Consider the following 24,083-nt stretch of genomic DNA (forward strand, 5'->3'; position numbering starts at 1 on the left):
TGTAAAAAGCAACCACTTCTCCTGGCATAATTCCTGGGGGGTAACAATGACCAGTCACAAAAAAACACCCATGTTTGGTGGCTAAAAACCCTTTGGAAAGACAGCAATGACTCACCAAAACACAATCGGTTTTGTTTGTTGGTTTGCAGCTTGGCACACATCTCACCGAGGTGACTTGCCATCCACAGTCCCCTTCACCAATTCAATTCAATTCACTTCAATTCAATTTTATTTCTAAAGCCCAATATCACAAATCACCATTTGCCTGAGGACTTTACAGCATACGACATCCCTCTGTCCTTGGACCCTCACAGCGTATAAGGAAAAACTCCCCAAATAAACCCCTTTAAACAAGAAAAAAATGGTAGAAACCTCTGGAAGAGCAACTGTGCAGGGATCCCTCTTCCAGGATGTACAGACGTGCAATAGATGGCGTGTGTACAGAACAGATTGATATAATGACAAAGTGATACATAAAGAGAGAGGGGAATTGAGACAGAGAGAGACAGAGACAGAGAGAGAAGCAGGGTAGACAGTAATGACAATAACTATAATAACATTAATTTTAGTAATAATATAATATTAATAATAATAATAAATATAATAATGGTAGTTGTGGTACAATATGTTGGTAGTATATTGTAACATACGGTAGTATATGTATGTGACAATAATAATCATATGTGTATAATAACAGTAGAAGTATGACTAATGATAACAGCAGCAGCAGGAGGCATCAGGCAGGACCATGGCAGCAGCACAACCACAACAAACGATCCAGGCGTAGCTGTGTTTTAAGGGAACCTGCGAGATAGTGGAGCACAAAGGTTCTGGAGAAGAAGCTAAGTTAGTGACATGCAGTAAAGCCGAGTTAGTGACATGCAGTAATAAGACGTGAATGTTAGCAAATGAAGAAGAAACTGAGGAGAGAGAGAAAGAAGGAGAGAGGGGGCTAGGTGTATCATAGGAGGTCCCCCAGCACACTAGGCCTATGTCAGCCTAACTAGGGGCTGGTCCAAAACAAGCCTGAGCCAGCCCTAACTATAAGCTTTATCCAAAAGGACAGTCTTAAGTCTAGTCTTAAATGTGGAGTCGGTGTCTCCCGGACCTAAACAGGAAGATGATTCCACAGAAGAGGTGCTTGATAGCTGAAGGCTCTGGCTCCTGATCTACTTTTGGAGATTTTAGGAACCAAGAGTAACCCTGCGTTCTCAGAGCGCAGTGTTCTGGTGGGATAATAGGGCACTATGAGCTCTCTAAGATATGACGGAGCTTGACCATTTAGAGCTTTGTAAGTTAGGAGAAGGGTTTTAAATTAAATTCTGAATTTTACAGGGAGCCAGTGCAGAGAAGCTAAAACAGGAGAAATATGATCTCGTTTCTTAGTTTCTATCAGCACATGTGCCTCCGTATTCTGGATCAGCTGGAGAGTTTTTAAAGAATTAATAGAGCAACCTGATAATAGGGAATTGCAGTAATCCAGCCTAGATGTAACAAATGTGTGGACTAATTTTTCTGTATCTTTTTGAGACAGGATATGAGTTAAAAGACAAATCTTGATCAAATATTACTGCTAGAGTCCAGAGCAATGCCATCTAGAGAAACTATGTCATCAGATAAAGAGTCTCTGAGGTGTTTGGGGCCAAGAACAATAACTTCAGTTTTGTCTGAATTTAACATCAGGAAACTGGAGCTCATCCAGGTTTTTATGTCTTTAAGGCATGTTTGAAGTTTAGTTTATTGATCTGTTTCTTCTGGCTTCATCGATAGATATAATTGTGTATCATCTGCATAACAATGAAAGTTTACAGAGGGATTTCTAATGATGTTACGAAGGGAAAGCACAGAACCATGTGGAACTCCAAAACAAACTTTAGTATGCAAAGATGCATGACCCAGTCAGCTTATGTTATTCATCACTTTTGAAACGTTCATATGATACGTATGAAACATGCAAAGGTAACATTTTCGTGGCTTGCAGAAGTCTGCAATGCCAGCATTTACTTTGTTGCCTGAGCTGTGATCACACAAAAGCCTTGTGTCCACCAGCAGGCACTTTGGCCCTGTGTATCGAGTATCAAAACATGGTATTTTATTAGTAAAAATCCATATAATATTCATATTCCAAACATTTCGTTACATTTTGTTACATAGGAGCATTTTTGCCGAAAAAAACCCAATTTAATGTCAAGTCAATTTTATCTATATAGCCCAAAATTCCAAATCATCAAGTCCCGAAAGACAGCAAACAAGAAAACCCCCAAGCTTTCCAGGCTGTATACATCGACTATAGCCCCGTTTTCACAAAGCAGTCCAGCACAGTTCAGTTCAGTATGCATTTTTTCTGTTTCAATTATGAAAAGTTGTGGATGGTACCAAGGGACCCTTTCAGTACCTTCCCCGTTTTTGGTCACCCCTCTGTTGGGGTACCTAGCACACAGATCTGGTTCTAAAAGGTGGAGCTGTGAACACTGCAGTCCGTTGATTGATCAATAGTGGACGGTCACTCATGGCTGAGTTGTGATTGGTTTTGAGGCTTATGTAACCACTTTTCATACTGTTACAAGTCTTACATTAGTAATGGTAACTTTGACCATTCCATTAGTTTTTATTGTCTCTCTTGGTTGACATACACTTTTAGTAATGTGTGGATCTTCAAGCGTTTAAAAATATATATTAATTTCGACCAGATTATTTGGACTGCATATATTCTAATTCTCATTTGGAGAAAAAAAGAAAAAGCATTGCAGAGCATCAATCCTGTGGGCTCCGGCAAAACTGAAACCCTGCACTTGCCTGAGAAGGACTAAATGCACAAACCTGCTATTTTAGTATCACATAAAGAAAGACTCACTACGGTCTTTTCTATTTTGTTCTGAAAATGTTTGCTTGCAACCTCATTCTGTGGACGATAAATGAGATGCAGACCTCCCTCTGTGTCGCAGGTGATGAGAAAATATAGCGAGTGCTGGACAGAGCAGTGAGTGACAACAACCCCAACCACATTTAAGAGTACTGTTTGCGGTGGAAACGCTAATCGGACCCTAGGGTCTAGGCACCATGTCTGAAGGGTAACTTTTGGTTTCAAAGGTACCATACCAAAAGTGTTTGGTGGAAGTTGGGCTAAAAAGACCTTTGCTGAACCTTACTGTTGATGTTGAAGTAACTAAAAGTCATAGATGTTGTTATATGTATCTACACCAGTCATTACAGGGTATTCTGGCCATTATGTCCCAAAATATGGAAAATATGGTCCCTCTGCATGAAGATAGTGAGATTTGTGTAACCCTAATTAACAATCAGTTTTCATTATTTTACAAAATCCTAATTTCAAAAAAGTTGAAGATTTACTCATTATTATTATTATTAGTAGTAGTATTATCATTATGTAAACTTTTATCTGTTGGATATGTAATTGCTTCCTTAATTATTCAGTGGAAACATTTTTTCCACTAAACAAAGAGGTTTTTTTAAACCACCTGGTTATTGAAAGATTGCATGTTAATAAAAACATTCTGTGTTGTGCTTCAAGTCACTGTTGACTCAGTATTTAAACAAGACCACAGTTTGTCCCTGACCATAAGCATGAGTGAATATTATGTTGCGAGGGTGGACGTTGTAGGGAAACAAATGAAATACATTGGCAGTGAACATTTTGTAGATAAACTTTGCCAGAGTATGAAATGTTCCAGAAAACAAGCATGATTTACAGATAGTTATAAAACAGAAAACAGAGGCTACCAGCATCAATATGTCTCTCAAGTAAACTGAGTTATTTGTCCTATTAGCTAGCTTTAAGGTGAGAACTGACAGCTGAACTTTACTGTGCCACTTTCTGGACCAAGCCTTTATGGGATGGTGGTATTTTATATTGTGTGGCAGAGTCTATTAAATTATTTATGGCTAATTTAAAATTATTTTTGAATGCAATGCAACACACTTCTATTAATTTTAAATTGGTGCTTAATGCAAATAAAAGAAAGGTCAAGCTTGTTGAATTCTCCTCTGTTTATGTGTGATTTATAGAAATGCTGCTGCCTCCACTTCTACATTCAGCTCTTTGTTTCATTACCGGAGATTTAACGATAGCTAGTCATTTCTCCATGCTGATGTAATAAACACTGATATTCATTTATATAAAAGGCCCTTGTCTGAAAATGGCCATCTTCTATGCAGCTTGTGAACTTTGGGTGATAGTGAACTTAACGACACTTCATGAACCCCATACCAGACCTCGCTTAGAAAAGACTGCTTTTATTGTTAACAAACAGGGCTCATGGAATAATCTGCAAATCCTTGTAAACATCATATGACATTTGCCTCATTTCCACTGCATGGTTAGATTTGACTCAGATCGACTCACTTTTGGTACCAAGTAATTTTTCTCGATTTCATTTTCCACGGCAGATACCCTGTCAGTGTAGGCAGGATTCTTAGCTGATTTTCATAGCTATGCTCCATCAAACTGCTGTGACAGCATCGTCAATGCGACATTGCGCCTGTTGCTCTATCTAGGATCTATCACCAGCTCTTGATGATTTCATCGGCAACCAAACAGAGGAATTTCTGCACTTTATTAATTGTACAGTGTAGTGTATGTCATAGTTTTACAGGTTGCCATTGTTTAAAATTAACCTCAAGGAAATTTTTAAAAATGCTGTCGCTATTGTTGGTATCATGGCTATTTACAAACTATGGGTTTGTGCAGGATGTCCCATGTTGTGCCAGTGACGATTCTCCCTGACCAATCAATGGTCTGCAGTGTTTTAACGCCACATTCTATATCAGCTCATCTCGCTCGGAGATTATTGCCAGATAGTCAAATATAGACACTTTGTCATACCCCTCGGCGTCTGACAGTGATGCACAGGGCACCCTTTAGCGTCTCTATGTGATGCACAGTTGAAACACATGGTAACACATGGTTAATGTTGTGAAATGGTTGCAGTTAGGTTTAAGTAACAAAACTTGTTTTACAAAAAGAGATCATGTTTTGGGTTAAAATAATTACATTTGTTATGTAACAATAACATAAGGTGATGTAAAGACAATACTTGAGTCACGTAAGTGCACAACTACTGCATATAAATTATATAGCGTGTAACATTAAAACAATGATGACTTCTGGTTTCCCGAGGAGGGGCTACATAACTGCCATAAGGTTATGTTGAAACAACATTAACTTTTGATTTTACAAGAGACACAAATGGCAGTCTCCGGGGTGAAAGTCTTGTTTTGTTTGACCCATCCATCTCCCCTCCCTTGCACAGATTTTCTTGCTCTTCATACATCAGTTGTCTCAGCGTCAAGGAGTGCAGTGGTTGGGTTTACTTTGGAGTTAGTTGAAGGTCCGGTGTGTCTCACAAAGACGCCAAAGGGTGCCTTTGGAGTTGATATCACATACAAAGGGGTGTGATAGAGCATTGGTATTTGACAACCTGGGAATGAGAATCGATTGACTTAGAAACCTCAACCGAGGTGGTACCAAAAGAAGAACCAGGTATTATCCACAACTTTTAACAATGAAAACCCAGAATAGAACAGTTCCAAGTGAGTCAAGTTGAGTATTGCCGTGCTGAATGTGGAAATGAGGCCTTTAACTCCCCTTAAACTTCAGACTGTTTTTAATGATGTGCTGATCTCTGCCTGTTACTGCTTAAAGCCTACTCTTCTGTTTACTATTCTCCTTGTGCCTGCTCTTCGACACAATATTTGATTTATTTCATTTTACCTGCCAGCAAAGCATCGCTGTATAACAGCATGTACTGTATGCTCAGCCAACCTAAATAAAGGTATAACTAGAAGTTTGTGTTGCAAACTTTTCCTGTGCCAGCAGTAATCTGCAGATGGTGGCATGAAAACCAGCATGTGCTAAAGCAGTCGCCACCGAGCAGAATAATGTACCATCTGTTGGAACACTGTCACCCCACAGCTTTGTTTGGCTCCCAGCAAACATTTTGACATTGAGTTGTTGTTGATAAGACGGCGGCACAGACCTTGAAAATGAAAATCGAGGCAACATCTGTAGTCGGCTGCTTCTTGCATCGGGACCCTTTCTGATATCAAACCTGTCTACAAAGCTGGTTTAATATCACTTTTTTATCATCCTCTAATATCAGGCTGTTAAAAGGTTGCGCTTGATTAAACTGATGCTGAACTTGGACAACCCCCTTATCATTACTGTCTGTCAGATGCTTCCTCTGTACGCTGGGGCAAAAATTCACTTGTCATCTTAATGTGATTTTTATCCTCAGACGCTCCAACAGGACGATGTGGAAGGTGTGATTTTCACTCTAATGACACAGCCACCCTAGATAGACAGACTCACATTAAACACAGATAACTACGCAGCCTGGCCACAGTCCAGTTCTAATGGATAAATGAAAGCTATAAAGACAACAAGAGGGTAAGCAGTAAAATGTGCTGGCGATGTAGCCGTCACTGCCAGCCCACTGTTTTCATCTCACTCATTTAATGCAGTCTGCAGACGCTCTACAGGCAGTTGTCTGAGACAGATGGACATTTTAACTGGGCTATACAATGGATTATTGACATCTTACTCCTTCAGTCAGACATCAGCATGAACCCTTCCTGCATCTGGTTGGTCAAACAACTCGCTGAATCACATTTTCAGATTAGAGAAACAGCAGCGAAAGTGAAAATGATTTGTTCTAAACCACCAAAACATGTTTTTAATCAAACAGATGCAAAAGAAAATCTATATTAAAGTTGCACTTTTTCTTTATTAAAAATAAAACTATGGGTCAAATGTTGATGTATGATGTGAAAGGAGTTGCTTGTAGTGATGAACCCCACAGATAATTATCACCCTCTGCAGTTCCCCTCAGCTCTCCAGAGCTTTTTAGCATTATTTAACTCATTCTGGATTTTCTTCTTGCATCTTGACTGTTTTGGTTCAGTCTCATAGCTCTCATCAATTTTGTTTCCCGCAGCAGCTGTTTTCAGCAAGTAAACTCTGATAATCCCACTGTACACTACCTGCTCAGCATCAAATGACAGACAGACAAAGTTGGTGACTAGCGGGTGAACATAGTGGAACATTCCCTTTGCAATACTCCTGTAACACCAGGTGCCTGCATGGAGGTAGCTGAGCCAGTGGCTAGCTGCTAACAATGCTAACTTCATAAACAGCTCTAAACAGTGCTGACAGAGCCAACAGTGTTAACCAGGGGCGCAATGTTGGAAACATTACCTTTGAAATGTAAAAGGTTAGAGGTTACTAGTTATTAGGGGTAGGGCAACAAATCGATATAGCACAGTATCATGATGTTATCGTGTGGCAATATCATATTGTCACACAGTGCCAGGTATTGATTTTTTTATTATGTAAGTCATTAATATTACAAATACCAATTAATGTAACATAATATATAGATATAATCAATTGCTTTTTTAGTCCACTGCATACATTTTGCTGCTGCAAAAAACATGGCTGAAGTAAGATGAACAGACTAAAAACTTGATCTTATTACATAAAACAGAGTTTCACTTTGACAACATGATTTACAGTCTGAAACAAGTAATAAATTGCATTTTTTCACAATATATTGTATTGCAATAATCAGCATATTGGCACATATTTGTAATCGCAATAATATTGTATCGTGACTTAAGTATTGTGATAATATCGTATTATGGATCTTCTGGTGATTCCCACCCCTACTAGTTACCCTGTTAAAATTAAATGAGTACTGTAAATATTTAAATTACACCATCAAAGTAATGCAACTTATTACACACAACTGTAGTGCAACGTACGACATAATTTAAGAGAAAACAATTACATTTGAATTTGTGTGTGTGTGTGTGTGTGTGTATGTTTGCAAAGTTTTTGTTTTTTGTTGGGCGGGGTTAGATCCTGGAGCCAGGCATCAAAAGAGATGGTGTATCTTCTCTCTCTCTTGTCCTCTGTTTCTTGAGTTGGCTCTCGAGATCATCCACACACGACCTCATGGTGCTCTCTGCCTTTGGACCAGCCACGAGGTTCCTGTTGTTGTTTAAAGGAGCTATATGTAAGAAGTCTAAAGCAAATAGATGTAAAATCCTCCTAATATGTCACAGAGACTAAGGAATAATGTTCATATAACATACTGATCTCACTGACAACAATAGTACAGCCAGAATATTTGCATTTAAAAAATTTTTGCAAATCATGTTTATGTTTTGAATTTGAGTTTTGGCCTGTTGCGCCACCCACCGCCGTCTACCAGTCACGCAGTCAGTAGAGTCTCAGCATCAGTTACAGTTACGACTGAGCTAAAATGGCTGACGGTGCGACTAAACCCAAATGACCTCGTTATGATTCCCAAAAACGCCAAGACAAAACTCGAGGCAAAGCAAGGGTCTATATAGGAGATGCTTTTGAACGGTGGAGACGGTTGAAAGCGAAGAAGAATTTGAAATCGGATGTCGAAGTGGCTACTCTTCTCCTCGACAGGTAAGCTTTAGCCAAAGTTGGCTAACTAGCATCATAGCTAGACGGGGATGGACATTTCGAATACTTTCAACTGTTATTCATTTTCGATCATACATTGTAGCCCATGTGCAGGTGGGTCATCGACCCGACTGATTTTTGGGAGAAACAAACGTTAGCAGCACGGCAAGCAGCATTAGCAGTGTCCCGGTACATAGCATTAGCAGCCGGCTCCTCCGGCAGGAACGCAGATATCCCGGCAGCAGCAGAGAAGCCGGACTTGCTCGAACGGTCCGCTGGAAAACCGAAGGAAGAAAATCGATAGGAGGTCTGAGATGTCTCCAGAGTCTTCTTAGCCTCCTCCTTCTGTTTTCAGAGAGGTTTTCTCATCTGACTCAGTGTCAGATTCATCACCTGAATTTTAGCCCTCTCATATGCCAGATCATTCTCCAGCAATTCTGCTCTTGAACAAGCTTCAAATTCTGCTGTGTCCATGTCAAGCAGTCGCACTGTCTGGGGATGTGCAGTCATCTCCTTAGTGTTTTCAGCCGCTGCACGTAGCTGCTTTGTGACACGGAGTTTCGTCCTCATTGAATCCAATTCTGTTTGAAAGGCCTCTTTCTCTCCCTTCATCTCATCCAATTTAGTGTGCAGGTCCTTAATGATGGACGTCTACTGCTCAAGATTTTTTTTTAGCTTGGGCCCTCTCGATTTCCAGTTGGTTTTCCATCTCCAACTCCACTTTGGCTCTGGCCTCTGCACGGACCTGCATGTGACAACGGAGTTCCAACTTCTTTGCCTCCAGTTCTTTATCAAGGGCCTCTTTCTCACCCTTCATCTGCTCGAATTTGGCATGCAGATTGTGTTTAGCAGTGGTTAGCTCCTTGTGTTCTCTCTGAACTTGAGCCATCTTGGTCTCCAGCTGTCTTTTAGCACTAAATCCAACTGCTGTGCATCCAATTGTTTATGAAGGGCCTCCTTCACTCCCTTCACCTGCTCCAAATCAGCGCCCAGGTCCTTATTGATAGAAGTCTGCATCTCAAGATCTTTTTGAGTTTCCCTGAGCATTGTGCAGATCGTCCCCAGCTGCAGTTTCAGAAATTTTGTTTTGCTGATCGTTTGGTCTGAGACAAATCCAGCTGGGCTTTTTCATGTTCCACTTGACGTTCTCCCACTGCTCTTGGAGCTTGACCAGGAAATCATCCAGCAATTCCTCTTGGACATCAAGGAGGACTCTCCCCTCAGTTGCACCTAAGGTGAGCCTGGCCTCGCTGTCATTCAATTCTTCTTCAATTGAACCTAGATAAAAATCAATTGGAGGTTCCTTGTCTCTAGAATTGAATTCCGTGACTTTTGGCTTCGTGTTCTGCTGGACAAGCTCTCATTACGTTTAAAGATATTGACCAATGAACTTCAGATAGGGGCATGGCTCAGCACATAACTCCACAACCTTTGGGCCGATCATTACAATACTTGTAAGCAATGTCTGAAGAGATACCAGAAACATATCCTGACAGTTTTAAATAAATTGACCACTAGAGGGCAGGTCACATGCAAAAAATGGGCATGGGATAATACAACTCAGACTATAAATCAGTAATTGATTTACCAATCATTACAAAACTTGCAGGGTATGATAAATAATAATGATGAACCAAATGTGTTAGATTATTTTGAAATGCAGCACCAATTACAAACAAGTGCAATTAAAAAATTTGGCCATAAATCAAGGAGTGATTGTTCAAGCATCACCAAACTTGGTGGACTTCTTTATCTACGCCATTAAAGCATGTCCCCAAAATGTCTCTGCAGTCGACTAATAGGAAGTGACAGTGTTTCCAAAGAAGAGTGTGGCCCGTTTAGAGATTTGGACGTAAAGGAATGAGCATCTGTCTGAAACCTGTCCTAAACTGTCAAAGGTCTTGATCCAACCCAGCTTTCAATTTTAAAGTTCCATGCTGGCTTGAAGCCTGGAAATGCCGCTTGTGATTACATTATTCATTTTGTAATTGAATTACATGTAACTAGTTTCTCACCAACACTGCCAGAGGAGGAACAGGAGGGAGGGCGGTATGCTTTCGCAACACCACCATTCCAATATCACAGGTAGCTATCGAATAAACGCAGTGCAAAGCAGCAGTAATGAGCTAGCCAGTGGGATACACACATGCACTAACATGCACATGCAGCGAGACCAGCTTACCACAGCAAGGATTACAACGCATACAGGGGCAGTATGACTTCATTCTCTGCTCAGGACTTCATTACTCCACTATATCTTTACATAGCAAATAGTGGTTTGCTGTTATTTTAATGCTCTGAATGTCATATACAGGCCCTTTAAATACACACAATAAACGTATGAATATCTGTCAAACATAATCCAAGCATGCTGTATACTGTACGCTGTCATTTCTACCTACCACATGTATATAAGCATCTAATCATTGTCTCATGAGATGTGAGAGGTAGTGAACTCTCTGATTGGTCCAACACAATTTCTGATTGAGCATGGTTGATTCACTGTGGATGTTTGCCTTCAAAATATCTAACATAATATTTATACTGAACAAAGTTCAGTTCAAAGATGATGACAGGTTTATATTAACCAAATAGACATGGCAGGTTTCTTTATCAAGCACAAATTAAAATTGTTTGGCTGTCATGTGTTAGGATTACATTAAACTGTCATATATGATTATTTGGCTGTAACTGTGGTCGTCAGATACTCTCATGACAGTGTCATTAATCATTTTCCTCATCCCAGCTTTGACTCTGTCATAGAGTAAAAGCATAAAAGTACAAAAGATAAAGGTGACTAACTGTTTTATCTTTTGACCTACTGTAAAGATTGATTAGAAAGTTATATACTGTTGGTGTTGACTAAAACATCCAGTTAAGGCCCTCTGCTCTTTATGAGGTTTCCTTATGGAGATGTTTATGAGTAAACAAGCAATCCTGTATTTAACTCTCTGCAGAGAAAAATGTGTTTTTTACTTGGGTGATACTTCAGAAAACTGCAAGTTGCTAGTAAAAACTCTGATAATGTGCTTTGAAAGTGCTTGTTGAAAATTACTTGGATGTGACTTGTGAAAACCTCTGTGAACACTGAAAAGCTAAAGACAACAAAGACAGACATTACTTTGTGTGTTTATGCGGGAAAAGATGTATTTTCGCCATTTTGTGGTGCAGATTTTGTTTCTAAAGGCAGGCTAATAAGAAAAAAAAATGAAAATGTTGGTGTTCAAAGTGTTATAAAATTGGGCTCCCTGTAAGTCCAGCCAGCGCTTCTGAATATATTTGCAAATATGGACCTTGTTTCCGTTCTATCAAACTGTGCTGAGCTTTGAGGCACTGCATTCAAACCAGGGGATCATTAGCAGTCAAACTAGGACTTAACCACTGAGCCAAAATAACGATCGTACTCCAGGAATGATCTGGGAAAGACTGACACATAGAGTCAGCCTCTCTTTCTTCCTCTTCCTCTTCTTTTCATGTTTTTTTTTTTTTCACAAAGCAGAGGAGTCGGTGTCTTTGAAAAATGACCTGGGAGAGAAAGGCAGACAGCAGCAAAAGAGAAACGAGGGGGAAGGGTTTAAGCGTCACACAGGCAAACTCAAGGGGCCGAAGTATTAACGGAGAATGGGCTTCAAAGCTGCTGGCCTCGCTCGGGGGCCCTGGGAGGAGAGAAGGTGCTCGGGTAAGGGGCAAAAGAGGTGCAGAGAAGAGAAATGAAAGGGAAGGAAGGGGTGAAGGAAAGGAAGAGATGTTATCATCCCTGACAGGTTGATATAAATAAATATCCATCTCCTGTTCTTTATCCCATCGCTTTAACACAACAGGGATTCAGCCTGTTTCCAATTCATGAAAGATTTATCATGTGCTGGTTTAACTCCTAGTACCTGCTTCCAGTCTTTATGCTCAGATAACCGCATCCTAACTCCAGCTCCATAATAAACACATGAACATGAGAGTGCATCAATCTTCTCATCCAACTCTATGAAAGAAAGCAAATAAGCTTTTTCCCAAAATGTTTAACGACTCCTTTCAAGGTTAAATAATATTGCCACGCCACTTGTTATTCTCACACATACTGTAGGTCAGATCCTGTATATTGACAGTTATGTGATGATTTAGAATAATATATGTACTGTACATGTATTTATATTATAAGTATGTTTCTTTGATTTTAGTCTTTGGATGAAAGTACCAATATGTCCATATGTTGCATGATATTTTCATCATGGAAGTATGTGACAAATAAACAGAGGAATAACCAAGAACATGTCACATCATGACATGTACAGAATAAATCTTTACTTACTTATTACTGACTTTGCTGTCGATTAATGCTGCAGAGTGAAAACGGTCCTTTGACAACAACACAGAGATGAAGAGAGCATTATACATTTTTTCTATAACCCATTTTATGAGAAGTAAAAAAAAAAACATTTCTATACTTAGCACAATGTAGAATCTAACAAGGGTACATAATAGCCAATGATTTCATTAGAATTTGTATAGATGACCTGAATGCTTCGAAACTTCAATCGTTGCTTTGTCAATCAACATCCAAATCAATGTTTGAATGTTGCGTTTTTTTGTTTTGTTTTTTCATCAGTAAGCTGGTGGAGGAAACTGAAAGGAGGTGGCAAGTGTCTGACAGGGACGAGGCCAATGTCCTCAGATCAGTCATTGAACAACGCTTCAAGCAGTAAATTAGCTGTCGGCTCAAGGAGGTAAAAGAGGGAAGTTGCGGCGTCGTATCATGTCATGTGATTTACCTGATTTACCTAAAGCCTCAATAGCTGGCGCACTATTGTAGAACATGAGGATGATTAATTTGTTTCACTGAGACGTCAGCAGTCGGTCATGAGTTGGAATCTATTTTATACGTCTATGTTTATGGTCTTTAATAAAAGACCATAAACATATGCTTTTATGTATAAAAACATTCTATTGTATATCCTTCCAGTGTACCCGAAAAGGTCTGTCAAGCCAAGTGCACCAAAGGAGGCTAAACAGAGTGTACTCAAAAAACACCTTGCCTTTATTTCTAGTGATGTCTGCTGTAACCCTCCAGCATCACAGCAGCGGTTACATTGTGCATGTGTCATACCCCATAGCTCCCATGGGGTCAAAGACCATGTCCCGGCTTTTATTGAATAACCTTGTGTCTGATGAGTAAAAGGAACAAGTGAGGCTAATTGTTATCTACAGCTGGCAACTGTAGTGAAGGGCTCGCTTTGCATCTAGTGATACGGTCCGACCCACGTCATTGTAAGTTATTAATAACTTCCCTCTTTCTATCACTCTCTGAAGTTGAGTTGGGTACGGGTGGTTGATTAGTGTATATAAATATGATTGATTGCTATTAAAACCCTGGTGCCGTTGCATTCTGTCGAACTTGGAGTATTTGTATTACAGCCCTAAAAATTTGGTGCACCTCTGCAGCAACATCCATATTTGAAGTATTGCCTGCTGCCATGGCTACATATGAGTCTGGACAGACACAGATGTAATTTAACTGTTTGGCTGAGACACACAACCACAAGGTGGTAATTTCAGTTTATATTCTATTATAGTCTATTATTTACCGCTTCATATCTTTGGTCATTGTCTTGTACATTTGTATAGTAGTCATCATATCTACCAGAGACCAGTAGGCCTACTACTGCACTAAGCGGTGACTTTGAGCTGCGTCTTCATATGAAACTGTGTTTTACATTTCCTTGCCTTGCAGCTCCGTCTACAGTTTGCTTCTGTCATTGAGCTCTGGCAAGGCTCAATATGCACTTTGCTCGAGGCAGACTTCCTTTAATTAGGCTGTCAATGGCAGACTGACAGTTCTCCCCATCAGTAATACATCAACATGAACCTGCCTTCACCTGATTGGATAGATACCCCACTCACTGGGCTGTCACTGGTATCTGCTTGCACTTATCCAGATAGAAAAACATTCAATTTCTCCTAAATTATTTACCAATAAATACATTGTAGTTAAGATAAACTCTTTGGAGTGTTTTTATTCTGCATTCAGCTATTCTGTGCACAACCAGGTCTCCTCCTCCGTTATTGCTTGGAAGTTTTCAGCAGAACTGTAAATCCTCTCCATAGATTGGGCTATATATACACTTGGTTTCCTGTGGTTTTAAAAGCTAGGACTCAGTGTGATGCCTGGGCACAGTAATGCAGTGCTGCTCACTGATTTGGTTTTGTTCTGTTGTTTTGTCGTGAGCGACTGGCTTGAGGCTGTTTGGGTGAATGATGAGGAGCGGCGTCTGAATGAATGGGCTTGAGGGTGGCAGGGGTTGGAAAATAGAATCTCACATGTGCACCCACACACAAAGACAAGATACAGATGTCTCATACTCCAACACAAAAACTCAGCCGTCCTCACACAGTCCAGTCTCTGCACCCCCATCTCTGTCTTTTATCTCGCTCTCTCTCACTCTCATTTCTCGTCGCACTGCTTCCGGCTGTGTGCAAATTCATTCACTGTGAAAATGGAAGGCAGCTCCGCACAGCACAGTTTCATTTAGTCCTCTATTCAGTTAGCCACAGAGTCCCTCTGCGTGCTGCCCTCACCCATATTTCATAAGAAATTAAAGATCTCTAATCACTCATGCAAACAGACACACGAGTAATTCATTTCAGAACCAACGTCACCAGACTTTCTGGGGTTTTCCACTTTATTGCATCCGCAGAGTGTACATCGCCCGTAGGCTCAGACATCGTGTCCGGTTGGTTTTGCAGAACTCGTATTATGACTGACAAGAAAACTGAATGTAGATCAGTAAAAAGTCTGACCTCTGACGATGTCACAGCTGTTGTTACTACAGCAGAACACACTTTAAAGCAGCCCCACAGAGGAGACTGTTCGAGCACATCGGCCTCCTGCTGGCTCTAAATAACACAACTGTCAAATGATATTGGTCAGGTTTTAGGAGACACAGGACAGCTCTTTGACTTAGTTGTCTCAATTGGGTCTACTAGACCCAAATTAATAGAGTTAATCAAATAGCCACATTTATGCTTGAAATGTATGAAATTATGTGCGTACATAGTCATCTTGTGTGTATGATTGTAAGAGTGTGTCATAAGTGAACTAAAACCTTTCCTTATTCCCTCTTTGCAGATGCGCAGTACTCGAGGTGTTTCTGTTTGGCCTGTGGGATTTGTAGGCGGTAGAGCATATGAGCGCCCCCTGGTGTCCGGAGGGAAAGTTGTGGGCTGGTACACCGGCTGGAGACCGGACCGACCCTTCGCCACCGACATGGCAGGTGAGGAACAACTCCATGACGCTGTGTTAATAAAACCTATTGCAGATTCATTTTTTTGTAAGTGTTATCGGCTGGAATGACCAGAATGTATTTAATGAGGAATTTAGATCTATTAGTGAGACAAAGTCTGGAGATGTCCTCAAAATGCTACAGTTTTTGGCACATTTGTTCATGATCATCAGACTGATAAATCACACTAAAAGGTCTCCAGAGGTTGATTACTTATGATTCTGGTTACCCTCTAACCTTTCTTAAAACCAGATACTAAATTCAAATTCATCTAAGGCCCTGTCTACACAGATGCAGATATTTTTGAAAATGTTTTTTTTCCATATGTTTTGGCCTCTTTTCCACATGGAAACAGGGGTTTACGTCACTAAAACAGATATTTTTGAAAATGCTTCTAAGGTGCAGATTCTTCAAAACTCTGACGTTGAATCAGTGTTGACATGTAGAGCATCATCCTCTCAGCTGCACATGCACAGTGGCCGACTACCTTTTTTTTTTTCTTTTTTTTTTTTCGTTTTGTTTGCACTTACACTCGGGTTCCACTGTCTGTGTGAGCAGCATGTGGCGGCAACCTTGCTGAACTGCTGTGACTTTCACACGTGTAGTGCTCACATAGAAAGTTGTGCTGCTGCAGAGCTGCCTGCTGCTTTGAGTACTGTATTTACACAATTTAAAGCCGATACTCTGCTTATCTATAGAGCCGTGCATGCCACTGCATTGTCAGCAACATGGTCCTGCAAATAGTTCACAATAATAAGCCTTGTGTTAACAAAAGAAGGGATTCTGTCCACAGAAATGTTGTCAGAGGGCTTTTATTTTGAAACAGAAACAGGAAATGTTTTTCTATATGTCAGTGACAGATAAATTCATTGAAACTGTAGTGAAAGGTTGTGCAATGCCAATATGATCATCAAAAGACCATTTTACTGTCCATTTTTGCTGAAACCGCACACTTCACATGGAAAAAATAGGCAGGCCTTCTATTCCCCAGATATTCTGCAGCTGACCACTGCTGCTCATGTGGGCAGTGTGTCTGCTCTAAGCTGTTAACATAGGCACCAAAATAAAAAACAAGGTTCTTCAACGCAAACGCGTTGCTCACACAGGCAGTGTGACCCGGGGATGAATATTTTATCATTTCTGCACCACTTTGTGAACAAACGGAGGCATCTGTTGCCCCTATGTTATTTGTTCCATGGCCAGAAACAGTGGATTTGGATTAAGCATGGTCATACCAGCAGATGGCGAGACAAAAAAGGTGGGATTATTGTCGATGAGGAATGAAAGGAAAACTTTCAAATGTCCAGAGCATCACTCATTTGTTTGAGTGCTCTGTTCTTACAGTAAAAGGGAATCAGCGGTGATGAAATATCCATAATCAAAAAAATCTGTATACATGTAGACAGGGCCTCAGTAGATTGCCAGCAGATTTGAAGAACACCTTACAGTCATTGTCTTTTTTGAAACAAAATATTTTGGACCCATTACTGGCAAAGTTACAAAGGAATATCATAGTATTGATTTGTTTCATCCAACATTTGGTACACAGACTTCACAGCCTCTCTGGTCCACCAGTAAGGCTTCAGGAATTTGACTTATTTTCTTGAAGAAGTACATCAACTATTTTACACATGCAAATCAGTACCGCTCAGCCTGCGGAAACAGTTGTCTAATGTTTTTTCGTGGCTCTGAAGAAGCTTTGTCAAATCTGAGAAAATGGGATTGGGCTTTGAGACTACAGATTTATAACAGAGAGAATGTGTAACAAACTGAAGACAAGGCAGAAAGGGACTAATGAAAGATGCTGAAATTCTGACTTTATGGAATGAAAAGTCTGGCAACAGCATGAACTCATTTAATGTAATCATAACCTGAAATAAGGTATAATAAAGTTTCTATGAACTGCCTGTGATAGCGAAGCTAAATAGCAGCAGTGGGACCAAGTAATTTTTTCGTAAGTCACAGGTAAGTCTCAACTCTTGGCATCCAAGACATGACAGGCAAGTCTCAAGTCCTAAACTTTGAGTCCTAAACAAGTCACAATGTGCTCTTCACCAAATTCAGTACCAACGTAACAACATAGTATTAATATATTAAATCTACAAAAATCAAAAAAGGTTTTTTAAAATGTCTATGTGTATTAGTTAAAACATGTCTGTTAGAAGTTTTTGCATCTTGGTCTGAAATTTTCGATCTGCACATTTTGCGTACTGCTGTTTATTTTTGTTGACCACTGCAGTTTTTGCTCATGAACAAAATTATCCTCAGGAAATGAAGGGAAATGGGCTGATTCATGGCACACTTATTTAATCCTTGGATTTAAGGGAAGGTATCAAATATTTTCAAGTCAAAGTGTTCAAATCAAAGTGAAGTCACAAGTCATTGGTGTTAAAGGTCAAGACGAGTTGCAAGTCTGTTTTGATTTTGTCAAGTTGAGTCTAAAGTCATCACATCTGTCAAGTCTGACTGTAGTCCAAGTCATGTGACTCGCGTCCACACCTCTGTTAAATAGATAACTGGTACTGAAGTACAATGCAATATATGACCCAGATCATGTTGCTCTTTGTTTTTCTTTTCTGATATTTATCAAAGACAACAGGATTGAAAATGAATGTTGACTGAGTTGATCAGTGGTTTATGTTACATCTCGGAGGTTAAAAGGTGGTGGAAACAGTTAAGATGTGCGGATAGCTTGTGGCACTTACTGTGGTTCTGTAAGTTTACTGTAGAGTTTGGAGTGTTTAGGAAATAGTGGTGAAAATGGAATTTCAGTTCCTTTTTTTTATCTCAACCCTTTGTGGTAGCATCAAAAGATTTTATTGACCAGCGCACTGATTGAAGATCAATTAAAGTCAACTGGACTGTTTTGGCACGCTGGCTTTCATTAGAGAACAGAAAGAACAGAAAACAATATTCTGCGCTTTTTCTTCCTTTGAGTTTACGTGAAGAGATCAGACAGCTTTTCTACTGAGCTTCTGTTTTTTTCATGGATTAATTTACCATAAAATGAGATGTGATCTATCCAATTTAATATTCTGACTGTTGCTGCTCCACACAGGAGCTCCTGTGCTACTTTGCTTGATTGTTTATTCCTGAGATAAATCACAAAGCAGGACTGCGGAGTCATGTTGAATAAAACTGTCCTGAAAAGCGACAGAGTAGATGGAAGCTGAGCTGAAGGAACCCAGTCAGTCGGAGGCATCAGAAAACTCAGCATCATGGTTCCATTTATGTGTTTTGAATACAGCCGGTTGTCTCAGAAAGACTCCCCAGGCTCCAATACAAACTCAGACCAGACCAGTCCTGCACTCTTCAAGTGTACAGTACATAAATTGTAGGTGTAAACACTGTGCCATCATTTAAATTATTTATAAAAAAATCATTTTATGGATTTATTTTGTGCTAACAGTCTTCTCTAAGGGTTTCATTTGTTATTACTTCAGCTATCTAACATAACTGTAGTGTTTCCTCTAGTAGGCCATTATCTCAGTGTTGAAACTTATAGGCTGCTGTATTTTAAAGAATTTCTACATTCAAATTTTCCTGCAGACCAATTTGAATATAAAGAAAAACACTTCGGAAAAAAAATCTGATACTTTCCAATAATACGCTTCTATTTACTTCATATCAGGTGAATATTAGTCTGCACATGATCTTGAACATGCATTAAAAGCCTTAGGGCCCTATTTAGATGGTCTAAAGCGCGAAGCACCAGGCGTGCGGCGCATGGGCGTGTCCCAGTCACACTAGTTAGACAGCGTGTTTTCAGACTGTGCGCCATGGTGGAGAGTCTAAAAGGGTTGGACTTACTCTGTGAATTAGTCATGGGTGTGTTTTGGGCGTATCATTCAATAAGCCAATCAGAGTGTCACCTCTCATTCCCTTTAAAAGAGGTGCGATTGGAGCGCACGGTGGAGAGCTAGTTAGATGGCGGACCTACCAGCTGGAAAGAGTGAGCGTTTTACAGCTGAGGAGACGGATCTCCTCGTGCGGGAGGTTAAGGCCCGTCAGAACCCGATCTACGGGGACAGCAGACAGGCACCCAAGCTCCCCGAGGTAAAGCAGGCGTGGGATCACTAATACAAGAAAGATCTTACTAAATATCTGTGGAATATTATTCAAACCTGTTTTCATCATATAACAGAGCACAGCTGTCAGGTCTGTGGCGGAGCTCCCCAAGGTGCTGATCCTGCAGCTAGGATCTGTTCAGTGTTTTCTCCCCCACCCACGTTTGTTAATTGTTTTCACATGTTTCCTAGAGCTGTGTTCTGCCTCTTATTTGCATGTGTGTCCTCTCTACACTCAGATAACAATATAATAATATAATATAATGTAGCCTAGTATAACATGTTAAAATATTTGCAATGTGTGGGCTTTGGTTTTCAATCAAAAAAATGATTGATTGGTCAGATAATTTCACAGTTTCATTTGTCATTATTACAAATTATCCATCCATCCATCCATCTTCTAACTGCTTCATCCTCTTGAGGGTCACGGGGGGGCTGGAGCCTATCCCAGCTCACACTGGGCGAGAGGCAGGGTACACCCTGGACAGGTCGCCAGACTATCGCAGGGCTGACACATAGAGACAGACAACCATTCACGCTCACATTCACACCTACGGACAATTTAGANTGGATTATGCGCCCTCCGCTGTCCGCTTTAGACCATCTAAATAGGGCCCTTAATGTTTCAGCTATGTTTGTCCTCTCTGTCAAGGTGAAATATTCTGATAAAGACACAGAGACAAGTGCAGCTGACCAAGCTATTATGTTTGTATATGGACATCACCATACAAAAAATCTAACTTCCACTGTTCATCTCCCATCTTACACCAACAATGAATGCCAGTAATCTTGACAAAGTAGATTAAGTTGACTGAGCTTAACCAAATGTAAAGTGAGTAAGCTCAGCATTTGGGTTAGACCAGGCGTGTCAAACATATGGCCCGTGGGCCAGAACCAGCTTGGCAAGTGATCCAATCTAGTCCACTGGATGACTTTGAAAACCTAATGTCCCATCACTTGTGAAGGCTAAGAGGTGCCTTGTATAATGCTGCTTCAGAGGCTAAGGCAGGGGATGACTTACTCTGCTTCCTCAACATTCAAAATAAACTTACGATAACAGTAAAACACTTTGTATTTATGTTTACTTCCTTGTGCAACAAAAGCATGTGGTTAGGTTTTGAAAAGAACATCATGGTTTGGTTCAACATTCACAAGTGACGTGAACAGCAGGCTCCTGGGTAAAAGTCCAGGGTTTGTTGGACCCATCCACCCTGCCCCCAATATAGGGACTATCCAGCTCTTTAAATTACATTCTTACTGGTGGTGTTACAAACTGCTGCCAGCAACTTTGATTCATAATGCTGCAAAAGCTGCCTTTGTGCATCAGTATCTTGTGCAGAGGTCCACTGACATGGCGCTGGTATCTGACGACTTTGGTTTGTGCCCCTGCATCAAAATTTGCTGCTGCCCGGTGCATATTATACCACCCCAAAAGGTGCCTTTGTGCATCGGTATCTGACGCCCACGTCATTGACAAAGCAACGATATTTGGCGAGTTCAGAATGAGAACGGGCTGGCCTCTGCATAAGCCTCCACTTCAGTTTGGTGTGGAGATGTCAGCATTACTACACAGGATCTGAAATGTATGGAAAATGCACATGTATTGACAGTGAGTAGTAACTAACGATTGAATGTGGAAACACTGAGACAAATTGTTGAAATTGCATTTATTTTTCTTAAGACATCTCAGGTTGTTCATCATCTGCTTTTTAAATGAATGAATGTTTCACGGGAAGGGAAACATCTGGAGGTGTTGTTATTTATACGTTATTATGCAATGGTTTAATTGGTCCGAACAACCTGAGATCAAGTTGAGCTGCATGTGGCCCATGAACTGAAATGAGTTTGACATCCCTGGGTCAAAGGTTCCTTTGCTTTCTCTCCAAGAGTTATATGAGCTGATCAGTAATATTCTCATGTCTGTGTATTCAGTATGAAGCCAGTAGGTGATCAGCTTAGCATAGCAGAAAGGTACAATGACAGCTTGTGGTTTCAGCGGGAGTCACATGCTGGAACTATTTCTTGGCAAAGCACAGCTAAGCACAGTGACTTCCTGGAGTCACAGTGAGGTGCAGAGACACCACACAGAGGTGCTGGGCTGATGAATGTTTTTCATCACAAAATAATTACACCACATAACACCACAAACTGTTGTTTATACATTCATGTTTGAGGGCAGATTAAACAAACAAGACAACATATTACAAAATGAGATTCAGGGGTGTTGGCAGTTTTTAACCCGGCTGGAGAGAGCCAGGCTAGCTGCTACCCACCGTTTACAGTTTTTAAGCTGAGCTACGCTAACACCCAGCTGCTACTGGAGCTGCAGCCGAATTAACACACAAAGATGAGAGTGTTCTTGTCTCACTCTTAGAAAGAAAGCAAATAAGTGTATTTCAGTCACCAGTGTAAATGTTGGCATTGCAGGCCTACATTTCTGCAAACCACAAATTTTACATTTGTACGTTTTTTAGTGATTTTTGATGAGATTTTTTTGTGTCCCTGTTAGAAATAAGAAAAACAAAAACACATTCCTTACTTTTTATTTTTGTAACACTTAATTGACACTTAAAGGAACATACCAAAATGAAATCATAGATCAGTCATTATTTTCTTACACACACACACACACACACATATATATATACGCATATTAAAAAAAATGGCCTTTTATGTGTGTTTTTTGCTGTATTTCCTTTGTCCCTGAGCCAGACAGTTAACCCAGCTTAATTTTGAATGAAATACTGATCTAATATTAACTTCAAATACAAATAACACATAGATTGAAATGTTAATGAAATATATCATGTGTTGTAATTAATTAAATGTCAACACTTAAATGGACAATAGCAAGCTGACATCATGAGATTTTTTTTTTTTTTTTTTTTTTTTTAAATTTGAGAAAATGTTCTTACTACAACAATTATTTCCATCACTGTGTTTATTGTGATTAACAGGACATATGGTAATGGAAATGAAAATGCCAGTTTATATTACTAAAAAAATGTGTAAACATCTCTAAATATGTGTAAGATTTTCTAAAAGATTCCAGACCAAAATGGACCATAGTTGAAGAATCACCCTATTATGCAGTGAATATGCTGCAACTTTACATTTCATTTCCATTTAACAACGCTATGATTAATGTGTAGTTAGCTTAAGGCGCAAAAAAACACTTGGTTATGGTTGGTAAAAGATCACGTTTTGACTTTAATAACCTGCTTATGATGGCATTATCCTGGCTAAAACAAAGCGATGTCTTGGTAAAAACAACAGCTTTTCAAGGCACTATTCCCAATGAAAACACAGTGAAGGGTCACTTACAACACCCACGTTTGGTGGATAGAAAAACTGCTGGATGACGCAGCAATGTCTCACTAAAAAACAACTGCTTTTGTTGTTTGTTGGTCTCCAACAGTGTTCTGCAGCTGGGCAGGCGTCTCGCCTCGGTGCCACCATCCTCTCCACCTCTAGATGACAAAGTCAGCTCACATATTACATCACTTTAGAAACGCTGATATGATACATATCTGTGGTTTGGAGAAACATACAATGCCAACATTTTCTTCTGACAGCTGAGCTTGCCTTTGCTTTCCCTTCCTTTAAGCACAGAGGTGACAGATCAGACAATGCTAATATGATGGCAAAGACAAATGGCCTGTTTTTGTCATGTAGGTTGTTGACCATCATTTTGACGATGAAAACACAAATTTTCTTAACCCAACTTCCACAAAACTCAAATGGAGTACCAGTTCTCTCATTATAGTGATTAAAAAAAAAAAAAAGTAGAGGCGGTGTTTGATTTGTCCATTCTAGGCTGCTGTAGAAACAACAAAGACTCTATTGAAGAGGACGTGCTCCATATGTAGATATAAACAGCTCATTCTAAAGTAATGACAACACAATGATTCTTATATTCAGGTGATTATAAAAAATGAAAACATAGTTATGAATAGTACATTCCATATCCCCCTACACACTGGAGCTTTAAGGACAGAGTGAATCTGAAATCCAGCTGGAGTAATATGAATTCTTCCGGTTAGGTAAGTGATGGCATTTTTATAGGGAAACACTGAGTCTAAATTTGTCCTGTAGTTATTACCATTGTAATGGAGAGTAAAGACCAAGCAAACACATCCAGGAATCTATTTACATCTTCGGATCTCCGGTGTAAAAATCCAATCAGAGCAGCGCTCAGCACCAGCATTCCCTCTGACCCCAGAGAAAATAATTCATCACACTGACCAAATAATAACACCACTCATTATCCCACTTCACCCACACACATAC

The 24,083-nt window shown here is 40.0% G+C and overlaps 1 protein-coding gene across 1 annotated transcript in view; it reads left to right on the forward strand.

Annotated features, from left to right (window-relative positions):
- b3gat2 (beta-1,3-glucuronyltransferase 2 (glucuronosyltransferase S)) overlaps positions 1-24,083 on the forward strand; it is a 79,324-nt gene that overhangs the window by 20,954 nt on the left and 34,287 nt on the right. Inside the window, exon 2 of the mRNA XM_050070962.1 lies at positions 15,573-15,717. Coding sequence (XP_049926919.1) covers positions 15,573-15,717 — 145 coding nt within the window. The remainder of the gene's footprint in view (positions 1-15,572; positions 15,718-24,083) is intronic.

The sequence above is a fragment of the Epinephelus moara genome, chromosome 19 (assembly GCF_006386435.1).
Source record: "Epinephelus moara isolate mb chromosome 19, YSFRI_EMoa_1.0, whole genome shotgun sequence".
NCBI lineage: Eukaryota > Metazoa > Chordata > Actinopteri > Perciformes > Serranidae > Epinephelus > Epinephelus moara.